The 24,224-nt window shown below is 37.1% G+C and overlaps 1 protein-coding gene across 2 annotated transcripts in view; it reads left to right on the top strand.

Moving 5' to 3' along the window:
- The window catches only part of KCNIP1 (potassium voltage-gated channel interacting protein 1), a 362,011-nt gene extending 338,712 nt beyond the window's left edge, over positions 1 to 23,299 (top strand). For both annotated transcript variants that reach the window (XM_087709661.1, XM_087709660.1), the window contains 6 exons: positions 7,584 to 7,653; positions 7,930 to 8,000; positions 8,686 to 8,793; positions 12,453 to 12,557; positions 12,730 to 12,792; positions 20,894 to 23,299. In XM_087709661.1, coding sequence (XP_087565787.1) covers positions 7,584 to 7,653; positions 7,930 to 8,000; positions 8,686 to 8,793; positions 12,453 to 12,557; positions 12,730 to 12,792; positions 20,894 to 20,941 — 465 coding nt within the window. In that variant the 3' untranslated portion in view covers positions 20,942 to 23,299. The remainder of the gene's footprint in view (positions 1 to 7,583; positions 7,654 to 7,929; positions 8,001 to 8,685; positions 8,794 to 12,452; positions 12,558 to 12,729; positions 12,793 to 20,893) is intronic.
- The last annotated feature ends 925 nt before the right edge of the window (positions 23,300 to 24,224 follow it).

Genomic DNA, 24,224 nt, shown 5'->3' with positions numbered 1-24,224 from the left:
ATGTATGGCAAGCCAATAACTTCAACATCTTCAAACAAAAATTGACTAGGAAATTGCTTTTATTTGCTGGAGTAGAATTTGACAACTTGATTAAATATCTGCATTTATTATTGAACCTACTATTGTCTTTAAGAAATCAGCAATGTTCATGAAACAAAAAAATAGAGTGCCCTTGGTCAGTTAGATTAAGGCCAACTGATGCCCTAAGAACAACACAAAGTGCTGTCTCCAATCCTTCCATTGCTTACATGACAACACATTAAGACTCATTAAGTGCTGAAAAGTAAAATTGAGTGTGTCAGTGAAAGAGTTAAGGACATGATAGCTAAGGGGAAAAATTATGTGATGCTCCCTTACCTTCTCTTGGTTCTTCATGATGTTTAAATAAAGGTAAAGATTTTCCTGCACGTGTGTGCTAGTTGTTTCTGGTTCTAGGGATGGTGCTCATCTCCGTTTCTAAGCCAAAGAGCCAGCGTTGTCTGAAGACATCTCCGTTGTCATGTGGCTAGCATGACTCAACCTTGAAGGTGCACGGAGTGCTGTTACCTTTCCACCAAAGTGGTCCTTATTTTTCTACTTGCATTTTTATGTGCTTTTGAACTGCTAGATTGGCAGAAGCTGGGACTCACCCCGTTACATAGTGCTAAGGATGCGAACCACTGAATTGCCGACTTTCTGATCGACAAACTCAGCATCTTAGCCACTGAGCCATCACATCCCCATAATGTCATGATGTTTACATGCCATTACTTCATTGCCGACTCCCAGCAACCTCATAAATAGATTTTTTCCATGGTGATCTGTCCCTAACCTGGTCTTACAGCTCTTCCAATGGTGTACTCATTACCACTTTAACAGAATTCACCCATCTTACTTTTGGACATCCTCTTCTCTTTCCTTCTACCTTTTCCAGCAATTACAGCCTTCCTCAGAGGGCTAGGTCTTTACATAATGTGTGAGAAATAATCCTCGAGTAAGAATGCCCTAAGTATAAATTTATTGTTGTGAGGAAAATCCTAAAAGCAACCAAGGTATTTGAGAAATAGAAACAACAAAATATACTTTAGTGAAAATACTTACAATTAGTCACCGGATTCCCTATTGGTAGATGGCAAGAGAGAACCCAGAACAAGCCCACTTCTCATGTTATATATTTTGGCAATAACATTTAAACAGATAGGTAACAGAAAGATAAACAGGGGGAGGGTGCTAATGTAGTCAGTCAGTGCCATTTCCTCTGCAGTGCTTTGACAAGCTATGTGATTGACCCTTCTGCTACCTTTTCACACCTTTCTCATGGTATCAATGTATACCATAATCATTGGTGTCTATTTGCTTTTTGCTGACCATTTCCACCCTAGGGTCATAGCACCAGGTGTTAGGTTTTGCGTTTACTTCTACCAAAAGCATGATCCATTTTTATACACTTACTATAATGTGGAATGCTCCATACTGCTGCATTATTTTGGTTAATCCAAGACTGTCCTTGGCACCTCAAGCTGGAGGCAGATATTTAGTAGGCATAAGAGGTAAACATTTAGGTAGAGATACAATCTATAGAGAGAGACAGTGGCTCAGTGGCTACTCAGTTCAGCAGTTCAAATCCCTAGCACCATGTAACAGAAGGAACTCCCAGTACTTGTTCAAACTTCTGCCAACCTAGCAGTTCAAAAGCAAATAGAAAAATAGAGACTACCTTTGGTTGGAAGGTAACAGCAGTCCATGCACCTTAGTCATGCCAGCCACATGACCACAGAGACATCTTTGGCTTTGAAACAGAGATGAGCACCGTTCCCTAGAGTCGGGAATGACTAGCACATATGTGCAAGGTGAACCTTTACCTTTACAGTCTATACCTAAATGTATGTATATCTATACCTAAATGTACCTCCTGTTAGCTAGAGGAAGACAGTGTTCATCTTCCAAGAACAGTTCATAGCAAGGGCTACATTTCAAGCATTAGGTAGAGCAGAGTTGAAAATTAAGTCACAAATATGCAAACCTGGGCTGTCCTGGAATGTTGACAGCTGTGTTGGGTGTGTTCCTGTAAGTGTTACAGAAAGTGGGAATCCCGTCTGATAAAAATTGATGAAGCAAGTTTTATTCCTGTTGGCAACTGTAAGGAGACTTATTCAGGGGGATACCTGATAGTGTCAGGGAAAACCTGATCTATCTAACTACATTTTATTAGTATGACAGTAAACAGCATGGACTCTGTGTGTGTGCCTCTAGGATGAAAGGCAGATACAAGTGAACTCAGATTAGCACTGTCTCAAACAAAGAGTAGGCGGAATCATATACAAAGAGGTGACATATAATGAGTATAATGTTAAATCTTGATTTCTAATGTAATAAAGGCAAGATAAAAATCTAACAAATAAATAAATCTACTGTCTCCTTGTGGTCAGTATGTGATGAGGTACTAATAAGTACATTGGTGGAATAGAACTTTCAAAAGTTTTAATGCTAGTTTGCTCTTACAGAAAACCTTATATTCCGTAACCTCTGGGCACACCCGACATGATCATTTTTGATTCAAGTATCAAGTGATATGAATTATCCTGACCATGCCCAATTTTTCTCTATACAATGGACATTGTAAGAGCCGAGGTGGCGAAGTGGTTAAAGTGCAGCACTGCAGGCTACTTCAGCTGACTGCAGTTCAGCAGTTCGGCTGTTCAAATCTCACCGGCTCAGGGTTGACTCAGCCTTCCATCCTTCCGAGGTGGGTAAAATGAGGACCCGGATTGTTGGGGGCAATATGCTGACTCTGTAAACCGCTTAGAGAAGGCTGAAAGCCCTATGAAGCGGTATATAAGTCTAACAGCTATTGCTAGTGCTATTTTTCTATGTCTCCACATGGATTAGGAAAGCTCTAATTCAAGGTCTGAGTTGCAAGGGCCAAGGACACTGAGGACCTGTGTCAACACATTATATATTTGTTAGTGTTGAGAATGCTTGACTGATTAATCCTGGTTGAAGACTCACCCTTTCTTGCACTGAAATGCAGAAGATCTTGATATGTATGTTATTTATCAAAATGTTTATAGAAAAAATGTATGATGGTATAATATTGCATAGTATAAGATTTAAAAAATATATACTTTTGTGGAGAAAACTTAAGCTAGCTTCTGGATATGTAAGAAAAAAGGGTTAAAAAGTAACTTGTCATTTTCCCATAACGTTTCATACCCTAGCTGTGAAAATTCTCAATTTATGGAATTACAGAACAGCATCGGAATACCCCAATTATCCCTGATATGCACAAAATTCTAGTTATATAGTTTAAAGGATTGTGCATAATTAACCAGACAGAATATTCATCAAAATTCTTAATGAACTAGTTTTGTCATAGTTATGTTGCTCCAAATTACATTAAGGGGATACCTGCTTGATTTCCCAAGGAATAAGTCTGAAGATTCAGCTGTATTAAGTTATTCTCTTTTTTTGCTAATGAGATCTCTTGAGCATTCTTGACTCTTGTGAAACAAAACTGTGACCATTTAACTATAAATGAATTGGAACTAGTAGGCGCATTTGAAAGCAGTCCAAAGACTGAAAATTAAAAGTACATGTTCACTTTGACACTCAAAAGGGTTTATTCAAATCTTGCCAAAAAAATATCCAAACTTACACACACACACACACACACACACACACATACACACACACACACACACACGGGGTGGGTTCCTGCCAATTCTAACCTCTTCTGTGGAAGAGGTTCCACAAATCTACCATGCCATTTAGAACCGGTTCCAGCTCCCTCTCCCTGCCCATCTGCACCACGCTTGCCCGGCCTGCCGCTTACTGATTGGCTGGCTCACCAATCGCCCCATCCGCCTCTAAGAGTCCTGTCTAAACCTTAAAGTCTTAAAGCTGTCAAGTTTGAACATCCCTGGTTTTTTTCCTAAAGAGTTAGGGGTGCAAAGGTCTTGTAACTTGACAGCTTTAAGACTTGCGTGCTTCAAATGCCAGAGTTTCTGAGCCAACTTTTTGGTTGCTAAGCAAGAGCATTGTTAAGTGAGTTTCACCACATTTTACAAGTTGGCCATGCCCACCCAGTCACATGACTGCCAAGCCACTCCCACTCGGTCACATGGCTGGCAAGCTACACTCACCCATGGTGACCACAGCCACTCCCACAAAGCAGGCCACACCTACAGAAGAGTTTCTAAAAAATTTGGAAACCCATCACTGACACATACGGAGGGGTACATCAAAAATTTCAGCTGTGCAGGGAACCATTGTTACCCTTCAGGCCAAGAATGATAACACCCTGAAAAGTCATACCTCAAGGATATCATTTTGCAATTATAGCTATTTTCTCTTCCCTATAGAATAAAAACTATGCATTGCCAAAAGGGCACATTTAGTTTTGCATAATATTTATTAGAATATTTTATTGTATTTTAAATACAAGTACCAAACAACCTGGTAGGTACTGTAGGGCATATCAAATATTTCAACTTTCAATTTCGAAATATCAGGTGTGCTCCAAAGGTCCGACATGCCTTGGGGATTGCAAAGATATTTTAATTACTTAATATAATTTAGATGTGTTTGGTAAGTAACTACATAAACATCATAACTTTTTAGCATTTTGTTTGTTTCATGTGACACCAGGCCATCTATATGTATGTTTAGTCTGGTTTTTTGGGGGATGCTGACTGTTTATGGACTGCTTCAATGTCCTCAGTTTCCTTTTTAAAATAGTTCTTTACCTGTAAATCAGAATTGAATGGGGCAGTCCTTGAAAGTGATGATAGTTCTGCATAAAGTAAAATGTAACATTTAATACATTGAAATGCATAGCTCTAGCAATAGTAGTTAGATTTATATACCACTTCATAGTGCTTTGCAAACCTCCCTAAGACGTTTAGAGCGTCAGCATATTGCCCCCAACACTCTGACTCCTCATTTTACTGACCATGGAAGGAGGGAATGTTTCAACATGCTTCAAGCCAGGGGTGGGTTTCTCGCCCCGTTCCAACCGATTCGGTTGGAACGGGGCCGCCGGCGTCCTCGTGCACGCACGCAGTGCACACATGCATACTAGCGCCTGTGCGATGCTCCAGCTGCTCCTGGAGGATCGCGCAGGCACTGTATGCATCCTGCGCATGCGTGGAAGCGCAGAACTCGTCAAAACCGGGTAAGAAACGCGGGTGGGTGGGTGGACCCTTTGGCGTTCCCGGAAGTTACTTACTTCCGGGTTTGCTGACCGCCACGAACCACCTGAAACCCATCCCTGCTTCAAGCATAGAATTTTATAAGACTTCCAGACTTATAACGATTTTCCACCTGTAGTCCTCCATGATCTCTCATCACTTTTTCCAATTTTTTTTCCATTTTCACAAAAATATGGCAATATTGGTTTCACAAATACCTATCAATTCAGAGATGCTCTTGGGCCAACAGTGTTTGTCTGTACATATTCATAATATATTTCTGATCTATAAATACAAAGAAATAAATCTCTATTTTATGTTGCTTCTTAATGTCCCAATTCCTTTTCTATAGATGGTAGCCAGATGTGTTGTTTTTAATAACAATTTTATTAAGCATTACAATTAAAAAGGTAAAGATTAATATGGTAAAAAAAATAAAAAAATAAATATATATATAAAGTGTAGAAAAAAATGAAATGAAAACAGAGAAGAAAAAATAATATGGTAAAGGAGAAATATATACTATATACAAACAAACAACTTCCATCTTCATCACAACAAATATTATCTTCTCTTAAAATACAACAAATGAACTCTATTTCCCACGTATCATCTCTTATCTACATACATATTTAAAAAATCTCATTCATTCTCAGTCAGCAAAAAACCCATTAAAGGTTACTACAATAACAACATTTATTTTGATCTTGATCAAATAAAACAACTTTATATTCCTCCTTTTTACTTAACCATGTTAATCTTTGATCCCTTCTAATAATGTTCTAGACCTTTATTTCTTTTAATTTCTTCTGTGTATTCAGAAAATTCTGTAAGATTATTAATAACTCTACTTCCAATATGAGAAAATTATTCTAGCCATTCTTTTAATATTTGTTATTTATATTTTTTTTTAATTTTTAGGACAAAAGCTGGTTTCATTTGTATAACTAGTGTAGCTTCTTTTGCCATGTCATTTTCGTTGCTTATAATTTTTAAATCCACTTTCAGATCAGTCTCAAACTTGTTCAGGAAAACATTTATTATGTTCTTTTTCCATATCATTATTTAAAAACCGTTCTTCACCATAGTCATCAGTTCCATTAAAAATAGAGCCATCTTCATTTTACCATTTCTTCCCCAGAAGTCTTTGATAGTTGGGTTCTTCTAACAGAGAAAAGTCAAAAGTGCTAGGAAACCTTTTCAGTGCAATTTTTTTCTCCTTTTATTACTGCTCTAAAGAGCATTTGCTAATTTATCCTGCTTAGAAATACCGTATTTTTCGGAGTATATCTTTTTCCCTCAAAAAAGAGGCTGAAAATCTGGGTGGATCACTCTCTAAGCCTCCTATGCATGCCCTTTTTTGACAAACAGGCCATTTTTGGGAGATCTGCAGTCTTTTTTTTAATTTGCCTCTTCAAAATCTGCATGCATCTTATACTCTGGAATGTCTTATACTCTTAAAATATGGTATTTTAAAGATTTCCAATAAAATCAAGACTTAATTTTGCTTACTTCCATGGGATCAAACTCATTTGCTACTTCAAAAGCTATGACTCCATTTAAATATCTAAAAGCAAACCCATCTTTTTCCTGGAAAATTTGCATTTCCAGATATTTCACTAAGTACAAATGGGAAGCTTTGGGGTTTGCCTTAAACCTGGTCTGTCTTGAGACTGTGGCAGTGGCACTAGGATAATGCAGAGAGGAACAACAAGAAACAAGTGCCAAAAGTATTCTAATTTAATGATCAATTCTTTCCAATCTCTCAATAAGCAAGCAAGGTAGCAGAGGTGAACATAACTGCTCTAGCACTAGAGCCAGAAGGCATAGGCAGAGCCTAAATCTGGTTAACAGCATGGGAGACTGTTTTTCTTTATCTCTGTAGTTCCGCTTTGGGTTCCAACAGCCAGCAGTGCTAATACAAGCAACAGTTGCCTCCCCATGTAGATGAGATCAGAATCTTGTTGCGCTGCACATTTATAGACAGTTTTATCTACAGGTAAATTGCAAAACAACAGTGTCTCTTCAGACAATCAATTTTTCTCTAATTAGCTTTGATTCTGCAGTTTCTTTTTTTTCTGGGGATCAAATGAAATTAATTGCCTGAAGGGATCCAGCTCAGAATGGTCTCTGCAGGTGTTTGTTCCAGGCAGCAAAATGGATTTTAGCCCCCCCTGCCTCTCCAACAGAACAAGGATTTTGACTTAAACTTGATTTTCATTGCATGGTAATGGAAAAAGAAATTGCTTATTGAGCAAAGAGGGGAAAGTATTGATTAAAACTGCTGTAAGAGAGTTTCTTTGGTTCTAAGCATATACCACTCAGTGGTCAGAAATATGATGGTAAGTGTAGTGGGGACCAGATGATGCTATAAATTAAAAAACAACAACAGCTTTACTCCTTGTTTCCCCATAGGAATGCCCTTGTGGAGCTGTTAATGAAGAAACATTCAAACAGATCTATGCACAGTTTTTCCCTCATGGTGGTGAGTGACAGTACTTCTTTTATTGAGAAGAGCTAGCTTAAAGTATAGAATTTATGAATCAGACAGAACTGAAGATACACTTTTTCAACCTGAAAGAGAAGTATGGGAACTGGGAAAGAAGGAAAGCATGCTTAAATGGGAAATGACACTCTGTCAGCTATGCTGTTTCATATCAGGCCCCGCAGAAATGAACCCAGAGGATATTGAGTTCAGCTTTGCCCAGGTTTACTTTTGTTATTTTAATAATATAATCTTCTATTGATTTGTGTTTTTCAGATGCTAGTATGTATGCCCATTATCTTTTTAATGCATTTGATACAGCGCAGAATGGATCTGTGAAGTTTGAGGTAAAGAAATCATAATAATCTCCAGGGTATTGTACCGAATACCATGTTTCCAATTGCTGATGGAATGGCTATTTGTCCTTCATATGAGCAACAAGAATTCGTTTATGTGTGTATGTCTATCCGTGCAAATCTCTTGGGCATATACCTACATAAGGTCATTAGGATGTCTTTAATAAGTTATTTCCTATGCAGGATGAATGGAGATGATGCATAAGAAGGGGCTTTGGGGCTTTTTACCTGTTGCATCAATATTTTCAATGGAAATGTTTGATATAGTTCATTTAATCAGTAAAGTTCTGAATTATAAAATGGATAACTCATATCTGAATATTTATTCATATCTGATTCAATGCCTATCATAGGCTTCTTAAGCATGCCTAAAATATGGCAAATTTTCTTTCACTTTCTACCATTTGAGAATTTAAGAATGTAATCATCTTAATTTTCATTGTTTTACTGTTTTGGAAAAGTTGCCATCTAGGTAGGGCCTGAACCATACAGGTATGACCTTACAATTGAACAAAGGCATTGTTAAGTATAACTGAACATTTTTATGTGAGATATAGATTCTAACAAAGCATCATTTGCCAATGTTGTTCTATCGAAAAGCTCAGAGAAAGCATTTTAATTTGGTAAAAGCAAATCAGTATTCAGTTAAATCAGATTTGTATTCCTGGATTCACAGGATTTTGTGATGGCGCTCTCCATTCTTTTGAGAGGAACTGTTCATGAAAAGCTACGATGGACATTTAATCTCTATGACATAAATAAGGATGGCTATATAAACAAGGAGGTAAGGTGGTTTATAGTCCTCTGCAGGCTTTTAGCTGCTGATTAAACCTGTAAAATGCAATTGAGTCTTGGCATCAACCTACCTACTAAAAAGTTTCCTACTACTAGCTCTAGATTAAATATTTCAAAAGAAAATTAACATTGAATTAGCTTTTAGTATATATAAATTATATATATATATCTGCATTTCTAACCATCTTGCAAACATTTCAAACATTTGTTGTACAAAATATAGAATGAATGTTAGATCCATATAGACAAAGGGCATTAAGATTTTTTCCCACTCCCTCTTGGAGCTAAAATCTGCCTTGCTACAAAGAGGAAATCTGTTTTGCCCAGAGACTGAGCTTGCTTTCCATGTTGCTTTAGTTTAGGGCTAGCTGAGAAAACAACTCAATGCTTAAAACAATCATTGAAGGAAGTTGCAAGCAACCATCTAATTTTTCTGGAATTCATTAATAAAACAATTAGTTTAAAAATGCCATAGCTTTCATTATACAATACATTTTATTGGTTTTATAAGGATTAAAACAACTGGAAGGCGCCAATATGAGATAGACAGTGAAAGAGAAAGAAGGAGAGAAACCATGCTGTAACACATGTCAAAGAAACAACAGCCCTTCTCAGGGTTTTTAGGCCATACTTACAAATAGTGTCTGTATTATTACCAGTCTTCTCATGTTGAGAAGAGGTTTTCTGGAGGGGCTTTTACTTCTATCCATGCAATTCAAAAAGAGTTGAGTTGAGATGATGAGATGAGATGAATTATCAGAGTTCCAGTTATGTGTTGTTGGTCACATAATTATGGTCTCTCCCCCTTTTTTTCTTTCACTGTGTAACTCATACTGGCAGCTTCAAGTTGTCTTAATTCTTACAAAAACAATCCACTCTATCAGCACTCAAAATGTCATAAGTGGAAGATCAATACTGGCCTTCCCATTCAACATAGAAATTAGGGATGGTGAACATAATGGAGACAAACCTGGAGCAAGACTTCTCATCTCTGTTACTGAGGCTTATGTATCTTAACATCAGAATGGACAATACGCTTTAAACCTTACTTCATTCTCTTTAACCGCAATTCATTGAACAGTGACATTTTAACTTTGTCCAGATCACACCATACATATGAAACACATCTGTATAGATATTAACAAAATTAAGATGAATTGAACCATCACATGGAATTGAGTGGTGTATGTTGCAAAAAACTATAACAACATAGCAGAGCAGAAAGCAAGCTGATTGCTGGATGTCGTGTCCCATACAAAGCCTTTTGGAAGAACAGAATCTCTGACTTGCATCTCAGCAAATTATTTCTTTGGAAAAACAGGAATACAAAGAGAGAAGTACATAGCACATTTGTGGCTCCAGTAATAATCTCACAGACAAATTTGCAATGCACAAAGCCCCATATGTCAACTTGGCCATTTTAGCCCTTTACAGATTTACATGGCAACAACTTCCCTCAATATGTTCAATGAATTACACAAGCTCATTATCTCTTCTGAGCCACACACTATGCCAGGAAATGTTTGCAAGGAATTTCTGTGCTGTTCTTTGAAGTGGAACAGGCAAACATCAGATTCATCCAATAACTGGGTTGAATTTTGTGACAGCAGAGTTTCTACATAGAGTATATTAGTCAAGTTCTAATCTAAGTGAGACTTATTCCCAATGTAGTTCAATTAGAACTGAGAAACTAAGAGAAATTGAGAAACTAAGGAGAATTTTTCTAATGGTGGGAGCAATCAACCAATGGAACAGCTTGCCTTCAGAAGTTGTGGGTAGTCCGTCACTGGTGGCTTTCAAAAAGACACTGGACAAGAATTTGTCTGAAATGGTATAGGGTTTCCTGCTCAAGCAGGAGGTTGACTAGAAGACCTACAAGGTCCCTTCCAACTCTATTTTTCTATGTTCTATTGAAATTCTGAAGGGTATACTGTGTTTTCCAAGGGAGAATAAACAAAAGCCGAACTTCTTACTCAAAAATCTAGCATGGATCAGATAGTAGGAATCATACTATTTTCATTTTTGCAGGGAAATTAAAATATTTTAACGATTAAAATATTTTAATTTCCTTGCAAAAATTCTTTTTTAAAGGATGTATAGTAACATCTAGAAGCAAGAATCAGCATCAGACAAACAACTGGGGAAAAAATCTATAATCCGATCGAAACAAGGAGCAAACTACACCCTCATCCTTACCTCATGAGCGACTATGTATAACCAGGCAGCAAAACCCCACCCTCATTCACACTGATGACATTACCTATTTGGAAAGTGAAATATCTGCAAGTAAACAGCTATGCTCAGAGAGCACCAAGATCTTCACAATGACCTGTTGGCTCATTGATTCAGATAGCATATGCACAAAACAAGTTAGTAAAATACACAAAGATTATTTTCCAGAGGGTTTTGCAGCAGCACCTTTTTGGATTAACATATTTATTAAGGTATGCATGCATTTGATAGATAGGATCAAATGAACTATGCGACAGAGTGAACAGCAAGTTCTTGAAGTTTATGTCATAAAAGATGTATTAACTTTTACTGTGCTGCAGGATTTTTACTTTTGGTGAAGTACTTTACTTTTAGGGGAATAGCACTTACTTATGTAAGACAAACAAAGGGTTGCATTCAGTACAACTGACATTTTCTTATGTACATTTAATTGTCGATTGTACTGTATTGATGAGACAGAATGGCAATATCCAGTTGATGGCTTTTGCATTAACAAATAATTACATTATTAACTACAGCCTTAGGTGCCAATTTAAAAACTGGTCTTCAGAACTGAAGTAACACTCCATAACTGTAAGGATCTAGTATAGGAAGCAAACGGAATAGGAAAACTGAAAAGACTAAATGACCCATCTTGGATAAAGAGAAATGGGCTTTGCTAATGCAAAACTGTCCTTGGATATAAGCTGCTGGCAAAAATATCTGAATCTAATGTAGAAATAACAATTCAGAGTACGGATCTGTAAACATAGTTATTAGAAACCCAGCCCATAGTCTTGCAAATGCAAGTAATGTTGAACCTGTGCCTTACAAGATCTCTGACAAGGTCAAATATAGCATCAGGTCTGGGCATGCCAAACAAATTTAGTTTTGAGAATAAAGGTTTATTGAATTCAAAGTTACTAAGTAGACATTTTCTAATGAAAGGATGAAAGCACAGGTATGCATAACAGAATACATATATATTACTCTGCATTTATGTTTTAAACTTTCATTTGAAAATGTATGTATCCAGGCAAGAAATCCTCTTACCTTTGCTACCAGTTCGGAACTGGGAGCATGCACTCCCTAGTGCTCGCTTCATTTGCACATGGCACTTCTGCACATGTGTCCATGATGATGTCTGGGTGGCTGGGCAGAGCCTCCCACACCGTCCGCTACTGGTTCCCCTGAATAGGAGCGAACCAGCAGAATACCACTTCAGTCTGTATCACAGCTATGAACTCAATAAACCTTAAAGTATTATGTGCAGAGTCCTCCTAATGGAACATTGTAATGTTAGTATTGTTTTGTTGTGGAAAATCAGCACTCAAAGGGGAAAAATAGATTTCTAGGGTGTCATTGCCACAGCTGTATTGGTTTTGAAAATTAATCTTATTTGAGATCTCTCTTGTGTTTTAATTCTCATAATTTCAGGAAATGATGGACATAGTAAAGGCAATTTATAACATGATGGGCAAGTATACTTACCCAGTGCTGAAGGAAGATGCTCCAAGACAACATGTAGAAGTATTTTTCCAGGTAATATTCATGTGTTTCTACATTGAAAATTTATATTTTTAATCATTTCATATTTGGAAAATACAGTCTGTAGACATCTGCAGAACTTAGAGCTGTGCTTCTGTGGCATTTCGGTATTGTGCTTTAAAGCCAATACAGAAATGTTTCCATTTTTCTTTCTTTTTCTTTACAGAAAATGGACAAAAACAAAGACGGCATTGTAACTTTGGATGAGTTTATTGAGTCATGTCAGGAGGTAAGGACCATATAGGCAAAGCAGGATCATTTTCAAAATTTCTTTTGGGGAACTGTGCCTGCCAAATCTTCAATAGGCAATGGAGGTATTGCAAAGTTTGGAAAACCCTGGTATATATAAATGAAAATGTAATTAGTAAGAGTAAATGGTCAATACTTCCTTTTTTGCCTGCCTCTAAGGTTAAAATCTCATGGCCAAAGTTTTTTTTCCCCACAACAGATTTAATTAATTGGCACAATATTCTTGTTGTGGTTGTGCTGTAGCATATCTACATTCACAAAGGTAACTGTCAGTCATTGTGATAACACTAACTCTAACTCTGATCATGTGATGTGGAAAAAATTATTGAAATAGCTGAAACAAATGGAGATAATTAACTGGTGCATGAAATTCATTGGAAAGAACACAAGACAAGTGGTCTATTTATTTCTTGCCTAATTCTAATCTCAAAGAATTCACTTTTTTAGTTATTGGAGAGGGAAGGGATCATCATTGCTATGCAATGAACAAAATACATACACTAACTTCTTGAAAAGAAAATAATGAAGGCTCAAAGAAATATTCTGTTTCTAATCTCTCCCAGTGTCTAAAAATCCTTTATTCTAGTAGTTTTTAAAAAACAAAATAATGGAGGGATTGTTTCTAAAAATTTCTTCTACTGCTCTGCTTTCTTGACTTTAACACTTCTAGTACAGGTCATTCTGGCTTACCAACAGCAATAGGGACTGGAACAAATCACTATAAATCATAAGATTGATGTCACGTGACTGTGACTTGAGACTTCCTTCTGGCTTCCCCATTGACTTTGCCTGTTGGAATCTAGTTGTGAAGATTGCAAATGGCAAACAGGTGACCACAGGACACTTCAACCATTATAAATGTGCAGTAGTTGCAAAACTCCTAAATCACTGTTTTGAAACTCTGGGGATACTGGCTGTAAGCTCAAGGGATGGTCATAAACCTATTTTTTTCAGCACCATGGTAAGTGCTGAACAAAGCAGTTAGTTGGTAAGTGAAGAGTACTGTATATTTCAGAAAGCCATTGTCTTCCTACTTTTATGTGTAGAAAAGACTACAGATATTATCAAACTATAACTGAAAGGACAATTGATGAAATAATAGTGTAAAAAGGTAAATATATTTAGAATTCCATTAAAAATTGAAAAATGTAATCCATCCCACTCTCTCGGCCTTCCGAAAAGCCACTAAAACCTAGCTATTCCGGCAGGCCTGGGGCTGCTGACTTCATGAATGAGGTCCAGCCGCACCCAGATGGAGTGTATGGTGTGTTGTTTTTAAATTGTTTCTTTTTAAACTGTTTCTTTTTATTTTTAACTCCCCTCTTTCACTTGTTTCTGTAAGCCGCCCGGAGTCCTACGGGATTGGGCGACATATAAATTTATTTATTTTTTAATTGTTAAAATGTTTTTATTTTCCATTTTTCATTTTCATACAGTCACATATATACTGTGCATAACCGGGGTCATACAACATTAAACAATAATCACAGCAGTTCCTCTTGTCAGCAATACCCCCAGAAATATAAATAAAATAAAACTCAAACTCAAACTCAAATAGAAACCCAATATACCGCTTCCGCTCTCCATACACATCTATCTTCCCTCCATCGTTCCCCTCCACCCTACTTCCCCTCCCCTTCTACCACTCCTCTCTCCCAGTCCACTCCCTCCCTTCCTTCTCACCCTCCCTCCCATCCTCTCTCCCGCCCTCTCTACCCCTCTTCCTTCTATCCCACTCCTCCTCCCTTGGTGTATTTCTACTATATGTCAATGTATTCAGCTTGTCCTATTTTTACGGAGAAATTAAAGAGAAACAGTATACGTGTGAAATTGCATTACGTTGAAATCTAACTCATAGTATATGTCCCCCTCCTCGCCCTCTCCCCTAACACCCCACCTCCCTCCCCCCAGACTTCCCAGAGCCCGTACACGGTATAGATTTTTAACAAACACAGTCTAAAATATATTGAGACAAAAGAAATAAAAAAGAGGTTAATAACATCTCTACATTGATCTTAGCTTCTTCCTGTTACACTAACTTTGAACAGTTTAACTCATTCCTGATCCTAAGCATAGACTATCTGGAATTTCTTAGTCCCGTATTTGTTTTGTATATAGTCAATCCATTTTTTCCAGTCTTGTTTATATCTCTCATTTGAATGATCTTTAAGATATGCCGATATTTTAGCATCTCGGCTAAGTTTGTAACTTTCAATGTCCATTCTTGAGTTGTAGGCAAGTCTTCCTTCTTCCAGTATTGCGCCACCAACAGTCTTGCCGCCGTTATTAGGTGCAGAACCAAGTTAGTCTCTACCATTGTAAAGTCAGTACATATACCTAGTAAAAATAACTGAGGAGTAAATTTTATCCTTCTTTTAAAGATATTTTGCATAATTCACCATATTTTTATCTAAAATGCCTTAACCTTTTGACAGGTCCACCATATATGAAAATATGTAGCATCGAGAGAACCACACCTCCAACATTTAGGCTGTACATTCGGATACATAGAAGCCAACTTTTTAGGATCTAAATGCCATCTATAGAACATCTTATAAAAATTTTCTCTCAGGTTTTGAGCTTGTGTAAATTTCACATTTCTTACCCATATTATTTCCCATATATCCAACATTATTGTTTCTTCAATATTTTGAGCCCACTTTATTATACAATCTTTGACTAATTCTGTTTCCGAATCCATCTGTATTAGTAGACCGCCTGCTGCCAATTACCTCCACTAGACCAATTAGATCCCACAGACTAGGCCTCCTCCGAATTCCATCCGCTGGCCAGTGTCAACTGGCGACTACCCGGAGGAGAGCCTTCTCTGTGGCTGCTCCGACCCTCTGGAACAAACTCCCCGTGGAGATTCGTACCCTCACCACCCTCCAGGCCTTCCGCATAGCCCTTAAAACCTGGCTGTTCCGACAGGCCTGGGGCTAAAGATTTGCTGCCCCTATCTCGAATGGTATGATTGTTGCGCTTTTTAACTATGTATTGTTTGTGTTGTTGTTAAACTGTCTGTATCCCCCCTTCCCTTCTTGAGTTGTGAGCCGCCCTGAGTCCCCTTAGGGAAAAGGGCGGCATACAAATGAAATAAAACTCTAAACTCTAGTACATTATATATCCTCTTTATATGCATTAAGCTTTGATCTCTTTGTTTAAACAAGTTATCCTCAACTTGGATAAAACCAATTTTTTGATCTATTTTCCACCTGGCCTGTAATTGCCCATACTGGAAACATGTTTGAACTACCTTCTCCTCTTTTAATACCTCTAAAGATTTTAGTTGTAGAACCCCCCTTTCCAAAATGAGAAGCTGTCTGTAGGTAGTTCTATCCTGTTTTTTGTGCTGTATTCATATTTTCAATCGCATGTCTGGGAATTGCCCACATGGGTATCTTGTCATTTAATTTATATTGGTATTTTTTCCAGATCCGCAGTAAAGCATTTCTTAAATTATGACTTTTAAAATTCTTCTGTTATTTTGTTGAATAACAGATAAGCATGCCAACCATATACCAGATCGTGTCCCTCGATATTCAGTATTCTATCGTTGGTTAAATGAGTCCAATCACTAATTACAGATAGCGCCACTGCATCATAATATAGTTTTAGATTAGATAATTTCAAGCCTCCCATATAAATTTATTAAAAGTTAAAGTTAAAGTTAATCTGCTTCATAACAGTTCTTTCATTTCTTCACTGGCTACATAATAGACCACAAAGTCCTTTTAAAAATAACCAATAGAAATCTCTAATATTACATAACATATATTTTATAATTTTTTTCTTCCTATAATTGTTTAACAGCAGAATACTTGCTGGTCAGTTGCTTTGCTGGATCTTGCAGATCTAATTAAACATTGCATATAAATACTGTTTTTCAAGTAACTCTTCATGCTTATAATACTTGGTAGAATACAAAAGTATGTAACAAATGCCATAAATATAATGAAAATACATATGTAATAAAAATGTAAATGACCACCTTTATATGTAAAGTGGGGACTTTTTGAGTGAGGCATAAAAGCTTATTTCTGCCTTTAAAACACAGATGTCAAACTCGCCACCTCACTTTGCTGTCACATGACGCTTCATGTAGGGGTGGATTCCAGCAGGCACTACTGCTGGTTCACTCATGTGCGTGCTGTTCACAGAACTGAAAAATAAGATTATGGCAGCACCCGGAAAACCGGTTCAGGGGCATGGTAGGCCTGGGTTTCTACCAGTTCTAGTGACCCAGGCTGCTAAACCACTACTAGTTCAGCCAAACTGGTAGGAACCTACCACTGATTTCCTGACATTTTTCTCACTCACGGAGCTGAGGTGGGCGCAGCCTGCACATAACGCATCTGGCCCAAGGGCCGCCAGTTTGACACCCCTGCTTCACTGTGACGAAGACCTTCATATTTTTATTAGAAGCATTTGCTTGTACATCTCAATTAGGTTCCCAGTGGAAAATTTGATGTTAATTTTAATTTTGGTAGTTAATATTAGCTTGTAAAATCGAATTTCCTTATTTTATTGAATGTGAGCATTCAGGTCACTTTATTCAATATTATGATGGCAATAAATTAATATCATTTTAGTTTCCCCATTTAGCACAACAGACAAGACAATAGGAAAACATCTGGTCCCCTTTAATTTATTCAGTTCAGAAAGAATGGGAACAAAATAAAAATCCTTCATTTCCTACTTTTCTTCAGAAGAAGAAATTATCTTTCTGTTGCTCCTTTTAAAGAGAATCATCCGGGTTCACTGTCTTGATCATAGCATCCAGATTCTCCCCTGTACCTACTTGCAAAGAATGATCAACTGTCAATTGTGCAGTCTGTTGACTACACAATCTTGTACTCAAGTTATCAATCTTGATTATGTGCCATCAAGTCATGTTCAACTCCTAACAGCCACACAAATAGGTATTCTCCTTGATGAGCTGTCCCCAACTTGGCCTTTCAAGTATTCCAATGGTGCAACCATCACCATTATAATTGAATGGGTTACCTTTCTGCTAATCATCTTCTTCTCTCTTTAAGTAGTACAAAGTTATCTTTTCTGTACTCCAAAATACAGGAGAGTAGAGTTACCCCATGTTGCTGCAGTTACTTGTGAATGAACTTTTTCAAAAAAGTAAATGAGTGTGACCAGCTCTTCTTACAAAATTGATTGCATTTCCCTTTACTTAGACATTGTCTGTGACAGACTTCCTATTTTTCAGTCTCTGAAGTGGTTCTTTCGGTTTCAGTCTCTGCAAGTGGTTCTTTAAAGTTAGTTTTTAACCTCCCTTGTCTCATTAGAATACCAAGCAGACATGGGCAAGTTTTTTTCTTCTTCTTTCCTTTTCAGATTTCTTGTATTACCATCTGAGCAAAGCAATTCCAATTATACCCAGTATGAGAAGCAATTTTGTCAGAAAGAGAAATGTAACATTTATAATAAATCTATTAGCTCCTATCACAATAAGTTTGACTCTCTATTTTATTTAAGCCCAAATCCCAAACAAGAGCAAAGTAGTTGTACAGAATCAGAGGATCAAACTTGCATAAGAAAAAAAGAAAAAACCTCCTCCCTTTTCTAGCATCTTAAAGCTACAGGACATGAAATTAATTTTGAAGGAACCAGGTTACTCTCCAAAACTGAGCACTTCAACAGGAGAATAATTATGGAAGCTTTTGAAATAGAGAAACACCCCCACAACTTGAATAAATGTGATGTTGCCTCCTACCTTTCCATCTGGAAACCAGCCCTGGTAAACAAATGAGCCCCACCTACCACCCAGGCCATTACAACACAAAACAACAATGGACACACAGCCAGCACCAATCAGCACCAATCTACCAATCATGATACAGCCACACAGCCAATCAATCCACTTACTGAAACAATGCCAGCACTCCACACACCCCCACCAAGATTTATAGAAAGACGACAGCTCCGACTATGCATTAAGCCGAAAAGTCTAGCCTGAATATGGAGAGTGTACACACACAGACACACATACAGACACACACACAGAGAGGCCTTGGCATATTCGGGTCTTTTCCCATGTAAGATTGAGATTGTCTTGGCAACGTTTCGATGAGGTCCCACTCGCCATCTTCCTCGTCGAAATGTCGCCAAGATACTCTCAATCTTACATGGGAAAAGACCCGAATACGCCAAGACCTGCATACCTGTACCCATGAATGAATATATATATGTGTGTGTATATATATATATATATATATGTTTTCTGAGGTTTTCGCGGGTGTTAGTATGTAGGTCTCTAGTTGTTCGGGTTTTCTCCCGCGTAGAATTGGAGATGTCTTGGCGACGTTTCGACGAAGTCACATTCGTCATCTTCAGGCTGCTGCTGACTACTTCAGGTTTGGTGTTTCCAGGAGTAGTGTGGGATCTTGGCTGGCTGTTTGTTCCTTATAACTGAATCCCCTACCAGCAGTTATAAGGAACAAACAGCCAGCCAAGATCCCACACTACTCCTGGAAACACCAAACCTGAAGTAGTCAGCAGCAGCCTGAAGATGACGAATGTGACTTCGTCGAAACGTCGCCAAGACATCTCCAATTCTACGCGGGAGAAAACCCAAACAACTAGAGACCTACATATATATATATATATATACACACATACATACATACATACATACATACATACATATATATAATCAAAAATTATAACAACAAAGATATCAGAAACAAGATTGTTATTGATGTCAATAAAAACTGACAACAATCTCATATAAAGGAAGGAGAAAAAGAGAATCGTACAAACAAATACAATATCCAATTTCTTTTTTTTTGATTCCCACCATTAATCTTTCTTTTCAAAGGAGTATGTATACAATACATAAAGATAATCTGTAAGGAAAATATTATTAACATTTTAGGAGTAATGTTGACCACATGTGATTGAATTTTCTTTTATTGCAGATTTTTCCAAAGGTCTTAGTGTTAATTTTTCAGGCTGGGCAACTTTCCACATTGAAATACCTCTGAAATATTTTATATGAGATGCACTTCAGATTTCCATTGTTTCGCAATAACAAATCTAATAGCTAACAATGAAACTAAAACAAATTAATTAAGAGTTTATATCTGGGTGTATATGGGTTAAAATGTGATATATAAAATTCCCATACTGATATACATTAAATATCTAGACAATAAATTAACTGAATGATGTATTATAAAATATTGTCAGAAGATTTCCTGTTCAAGGGCATCAATGTTGGCAACGTATATCAATTTATTTCTACAACCCCAGAACGGTTGCAATTCATATAGCATTCTATAATACTTAACGGCTTGCTGAGACAGACCATTCAACCTTCTTAGAGTTTAAGAATTTAAATCAGATAAGAATCATGCTTATGCCCATTTTTCAGCAGGCACAGAGATGCTTAACCTCTTGACAAGAGGGCTGTTTGGGATGGTGGGGTTTTTTTTCAGCCAATTGGTCAGGGATAAAATGTTCCTTTTCTGCTGGAGCTTTTGGTTATGGGGTCCAAAGCTTTCACCCACAAAGTCTGCTAAACGTTTGAAGCTACATTATAACAAAAAAAAAACACAAAAATATATTTAGAGTATGTACGTGCACACACAGAGAGAGACAGACACCAGAGTTCAGGAAATCAGCCGAAGTAAATATAACATTCTGATGTTTTAAATATATCCAGAAGCTTAAAATTAGCAAGCCCCAAAACAATTAAGACAGATGGGATCAGAAAAACTGGACTTTGTACTGACTGCTCTTTTTCAGAGTAAACATGTCATACTTTTGCCACACCATACATTCAGATTCATATATGATAATGTGTAAACTGGATCATCTGTGGGTCTTTGAAAACAATCTTCCAACAAAGGTGATATTCAGCCAGTTCTATCCAGTTCCTCCCACCTGCCCTGATATAATGTATGAGCATTGTGCATGCGCAGAAGGCAGTGTACACTCACCTTTGCGAACCGGTAGGAAAGGTAAGTGAATCCCACTGCTGCCCATAACTATCACAGACTGGACAAAACTGTGTCAGCAATTAAAATATGTTAAAATATGTTTATGTATTTTCTTGTTGTTTCCAGGATGACAATATCATGAGATCCTTACAGCTTTTTGAAAATGTCATGTAACAGCAGCTGAAGAGCAGTCTAGAAATCTGAGACTTTATATGTACTGAGATCCTGAAGAAAACAAGTGAAGATTTTTCTCCCCACCATCTTTTTTGATGAAAGCTTTTTACTACTTGGACAGACTCAGTGTATAAGGATTTTGTATGTTACTGCAAACTGAGCTGTGTCTCTGAATGCAACAAACTCAATCTTGCCTCCCTCAAGAGACACTGACTAGAATTTATTTCATTTAGAAGCATGCTAATAAAATTTGACCAGAGGGACCTGCTGCTTAAAGTTTAATTAATTATTGAAGTTTAAATTATTTAAACAATATTCAACATTCTATTAGCTAATCACAAAAAAAGTCTGCTGCTTTGAATCTAGCAAGCTGGATTGCATATGGTAACACAGCATCAGTTGCTTCTTTAATCACTGTTGCGTTTTTTTTGTATCATCATATTGTGTTAACATTTTCCTTTGATGGTACTGGAAAAGTTTGTGCTACTTTCACAAGCTGGCACAAATATGACATGGTAAATGTGGGGTTTAATTCATTTGGAACCTGTCAGGACAATTATTTATTCATATTTATTGCACAATATTGCACAATATTTGTTGGGCAATAAATGTAGAGCAGTGACTAATTTATTGTACCAGATTCAGGCATTTGTTTACTCAAGAAAAGACTTTCCATTCAGAAAAACTGCATTTTCTTAGCATTAAAACTGTTACTAGAAATATTCCTTTCACCACTAAGAACATAGTTGCAATCTGGAATCTACCTGCAAAAGGGTATTTCCATGTATGCTAAAATTCTCACTTTTCAAGACAAAAATTTGACAAGCTAGTCCATTTCAAAACTGCCACTATAGTCTCTTCCTCTCACCCAGAACAAATGTTCAAGCATGTTCAAGTGAAATTAATGACTTGGGGCTGGACCTATGCAAGAGAAGGGTTACCAAAGGTGAAACTGAAAAGCATGTGTAGGTGTGTTTTGGACACATTTTGCTATCTGATTACTAAGTGCCAGCTGTTGTGGGAGTTTCGTCTGTGGGCTGAGTAAAATAGAGTACATCTGATGCAATAGAAAGAGGAAAGAATCAAGGACAGTCAATATCACACTCTATAGGTAAGCCTAGCGTTTTATGCTTTTGACTTGAAAAAGAATTACTATAAAAGAAGACAGTGTGGTGTGCTTTGAAATAATATTTAGAGGACTTGAAGCCGATTCTTGTCCCATTGTTTACCAAACCTGTGCATGCAGTTGCCTTAAGAGTTGAATTTTTTTTTAAAAAAATGGTTCTCTAAAGACTGCTTCAACATGTAGCAGAGAAGTGATACTCTCACAGGAATTCCAAAATATTTCCCTCGTACCTTTTCAAAGTATTTCATCATTCCCTTTTTTGTTTTCAAAAAGTCCAGTTTAAGTTTTTTCCTCTATGCCTTCTGTTGATTATTCACATGAAACTGAGACTCACATAAAAACAGAATACAGTACACTTTTTGCAGAAAATGTCAGGAAAATATTTAGCTAAATATGACAATGATTTTGCCTTAGTGTTACAATTGACCTAAAGGAATAGAACTAAGCTTTAAGATTTTGAAATGCTTCAGGAGAATGAAATATCAGCTCTTCTAAATCATTGCTCAATACAACATATTAAATATTATTTTATTTAACAAAACATTCACCAGTTTTTATGCCTTGCATTTAAGCTGAATTGTGCAGGCTCTTCTTTGTATATTGTGTACCTACAGTTTTCAAGCACAAAACCAGCCATACTGGTCTGCTGAAGCAAAGTCACTGCATAGTTCATAGTTTCATAGATAAAGCAACTTAGATTGTGTTGCAGAATATAAAAACGTTAAAATTCCAGGCTATCTTGCTTTCACTGGAGCTGAGGGTTCCTGTTTTTAATACAAGGGCATTAAGAGTCAGGATTAACAACTGCTTTTTTGGGGGAGATGGGGGCATGTGTGCATTGTTTCTAAAAAAAATTTCTTACAACTTATTGATGTTTTTACCCTTTCGGAATGCAAATATTTAAAAATACAAATTCAACTTATTATTTTGAGCTATTTTGTTAGCAGTTAATATGGCTGATGCTGAAAGGCATGATGAAAGATAGACTGATGTTTTTTAAATGAAATTTGATGTTTCAAAGTACAAAACTACATTTTAAATTTTATGCAGTATACATCATTCACATTATGACAATTTCAGTCAACTAAACTTAACCATGATATGCTGCACATTACAATGCCCTTTTTTCTCAAATGGGAATCTCATAAAAGAGAAGGGCTTTAAAGAAAGAATCCTAATTAAGTAGCTTTGAAGTAAATTCTACTGAAAGTACTAATGGAATTGACTTCCAAATAATCGGTTCCACCACAATACTGCGAAGCCCTTATCCGCGGAGACATAAGCGCGAACCCTAATCCGCGCCGTCCGAATCGCTAAAGCAAATGCGACCTTACCACGCTGACATAAGGGCGGAGGGCAAATCCGCGCCTTCCGAAGCACTCAGCACCCTAAACCTAACCCTAAACCTAACCCTAACCCTAACCCTAACCCTAACCCTAACCCTAACCCTAAACCTAAACCTAAACCTAAACCTAACCCTAAAGCAAACCCCTAAACCTAATCCTAACCTTAATTTAAATCAGCTTTCTGCCACCGTGCTGTTTTAAAGCGCCCTTCTGTCGCCGCGCTGTTGTCGCGGCGGTGATGACATCGTGGCTTTAGCGGTTTTATCACCACTATTTTGACGAGCGCAGTTTTGTTGTGCTACGAAATAATCTTGGTTAAGGTTGAATTTACTGATTCAAATACAATTGCTTTCAGCAGCAGCCACAGATTTAGCATTTAAAATTAGTACATCCAGTACATGCAGAAACCTCTAACTGAACTTATTGCAGGTTGTTTATTTGCCTAATACAGTCTTGCAATGAGACACATGGAGAAAGGAACCCAGAAAGAAGTCATTCTTGGAAATATATGAATGCGAAGGAATGCTTATATGACCCCAACACCTTCATTCTACATATGGAAGTCTCAATTTCCTTACTCACCTTAAGATATTGTTAGCATATATTTTGCTCTAGCAAAATGTTATATTTTTAACATTTTTTTTTATTTTTTAATAGTGTTTTATTTCAGATAAGTGAAATAATGGGCCTGATCTATGGTTAAGCTAGACAAGAGGTCAAGAGACAGGAAGACCTTCCAGCTAAATTCTGTCCTGGAGCTTCAGGTCTGTTCTCCACCAGTGGCATATAAACATGCAACTAGCTTTCAGCC

The sequence above is a fragment of the Thamnophis sirtalis genome, unplaced genomic scaffold (genome assembly GCF_051295495.1).
Source record: "Thamnophis sirtalis isolate CommonGarterSnake01/CBP01778 unplaced genomic scaffold, rThaSir2_p1.2 scaffold_3, whole genome shotgun sequence".
Lineage (NCBI taxonomy): Eukaryota > Metazoa > Chordata > Lepidosauria > Squamata > Natricidae > Thamnophis > Thamnophis sirtalis.
The sequence above is the reverse complement of the archived record's forward strand: the minus strand, read 5'-3'. Positions and strand labels throughout refer to the sequence as shown.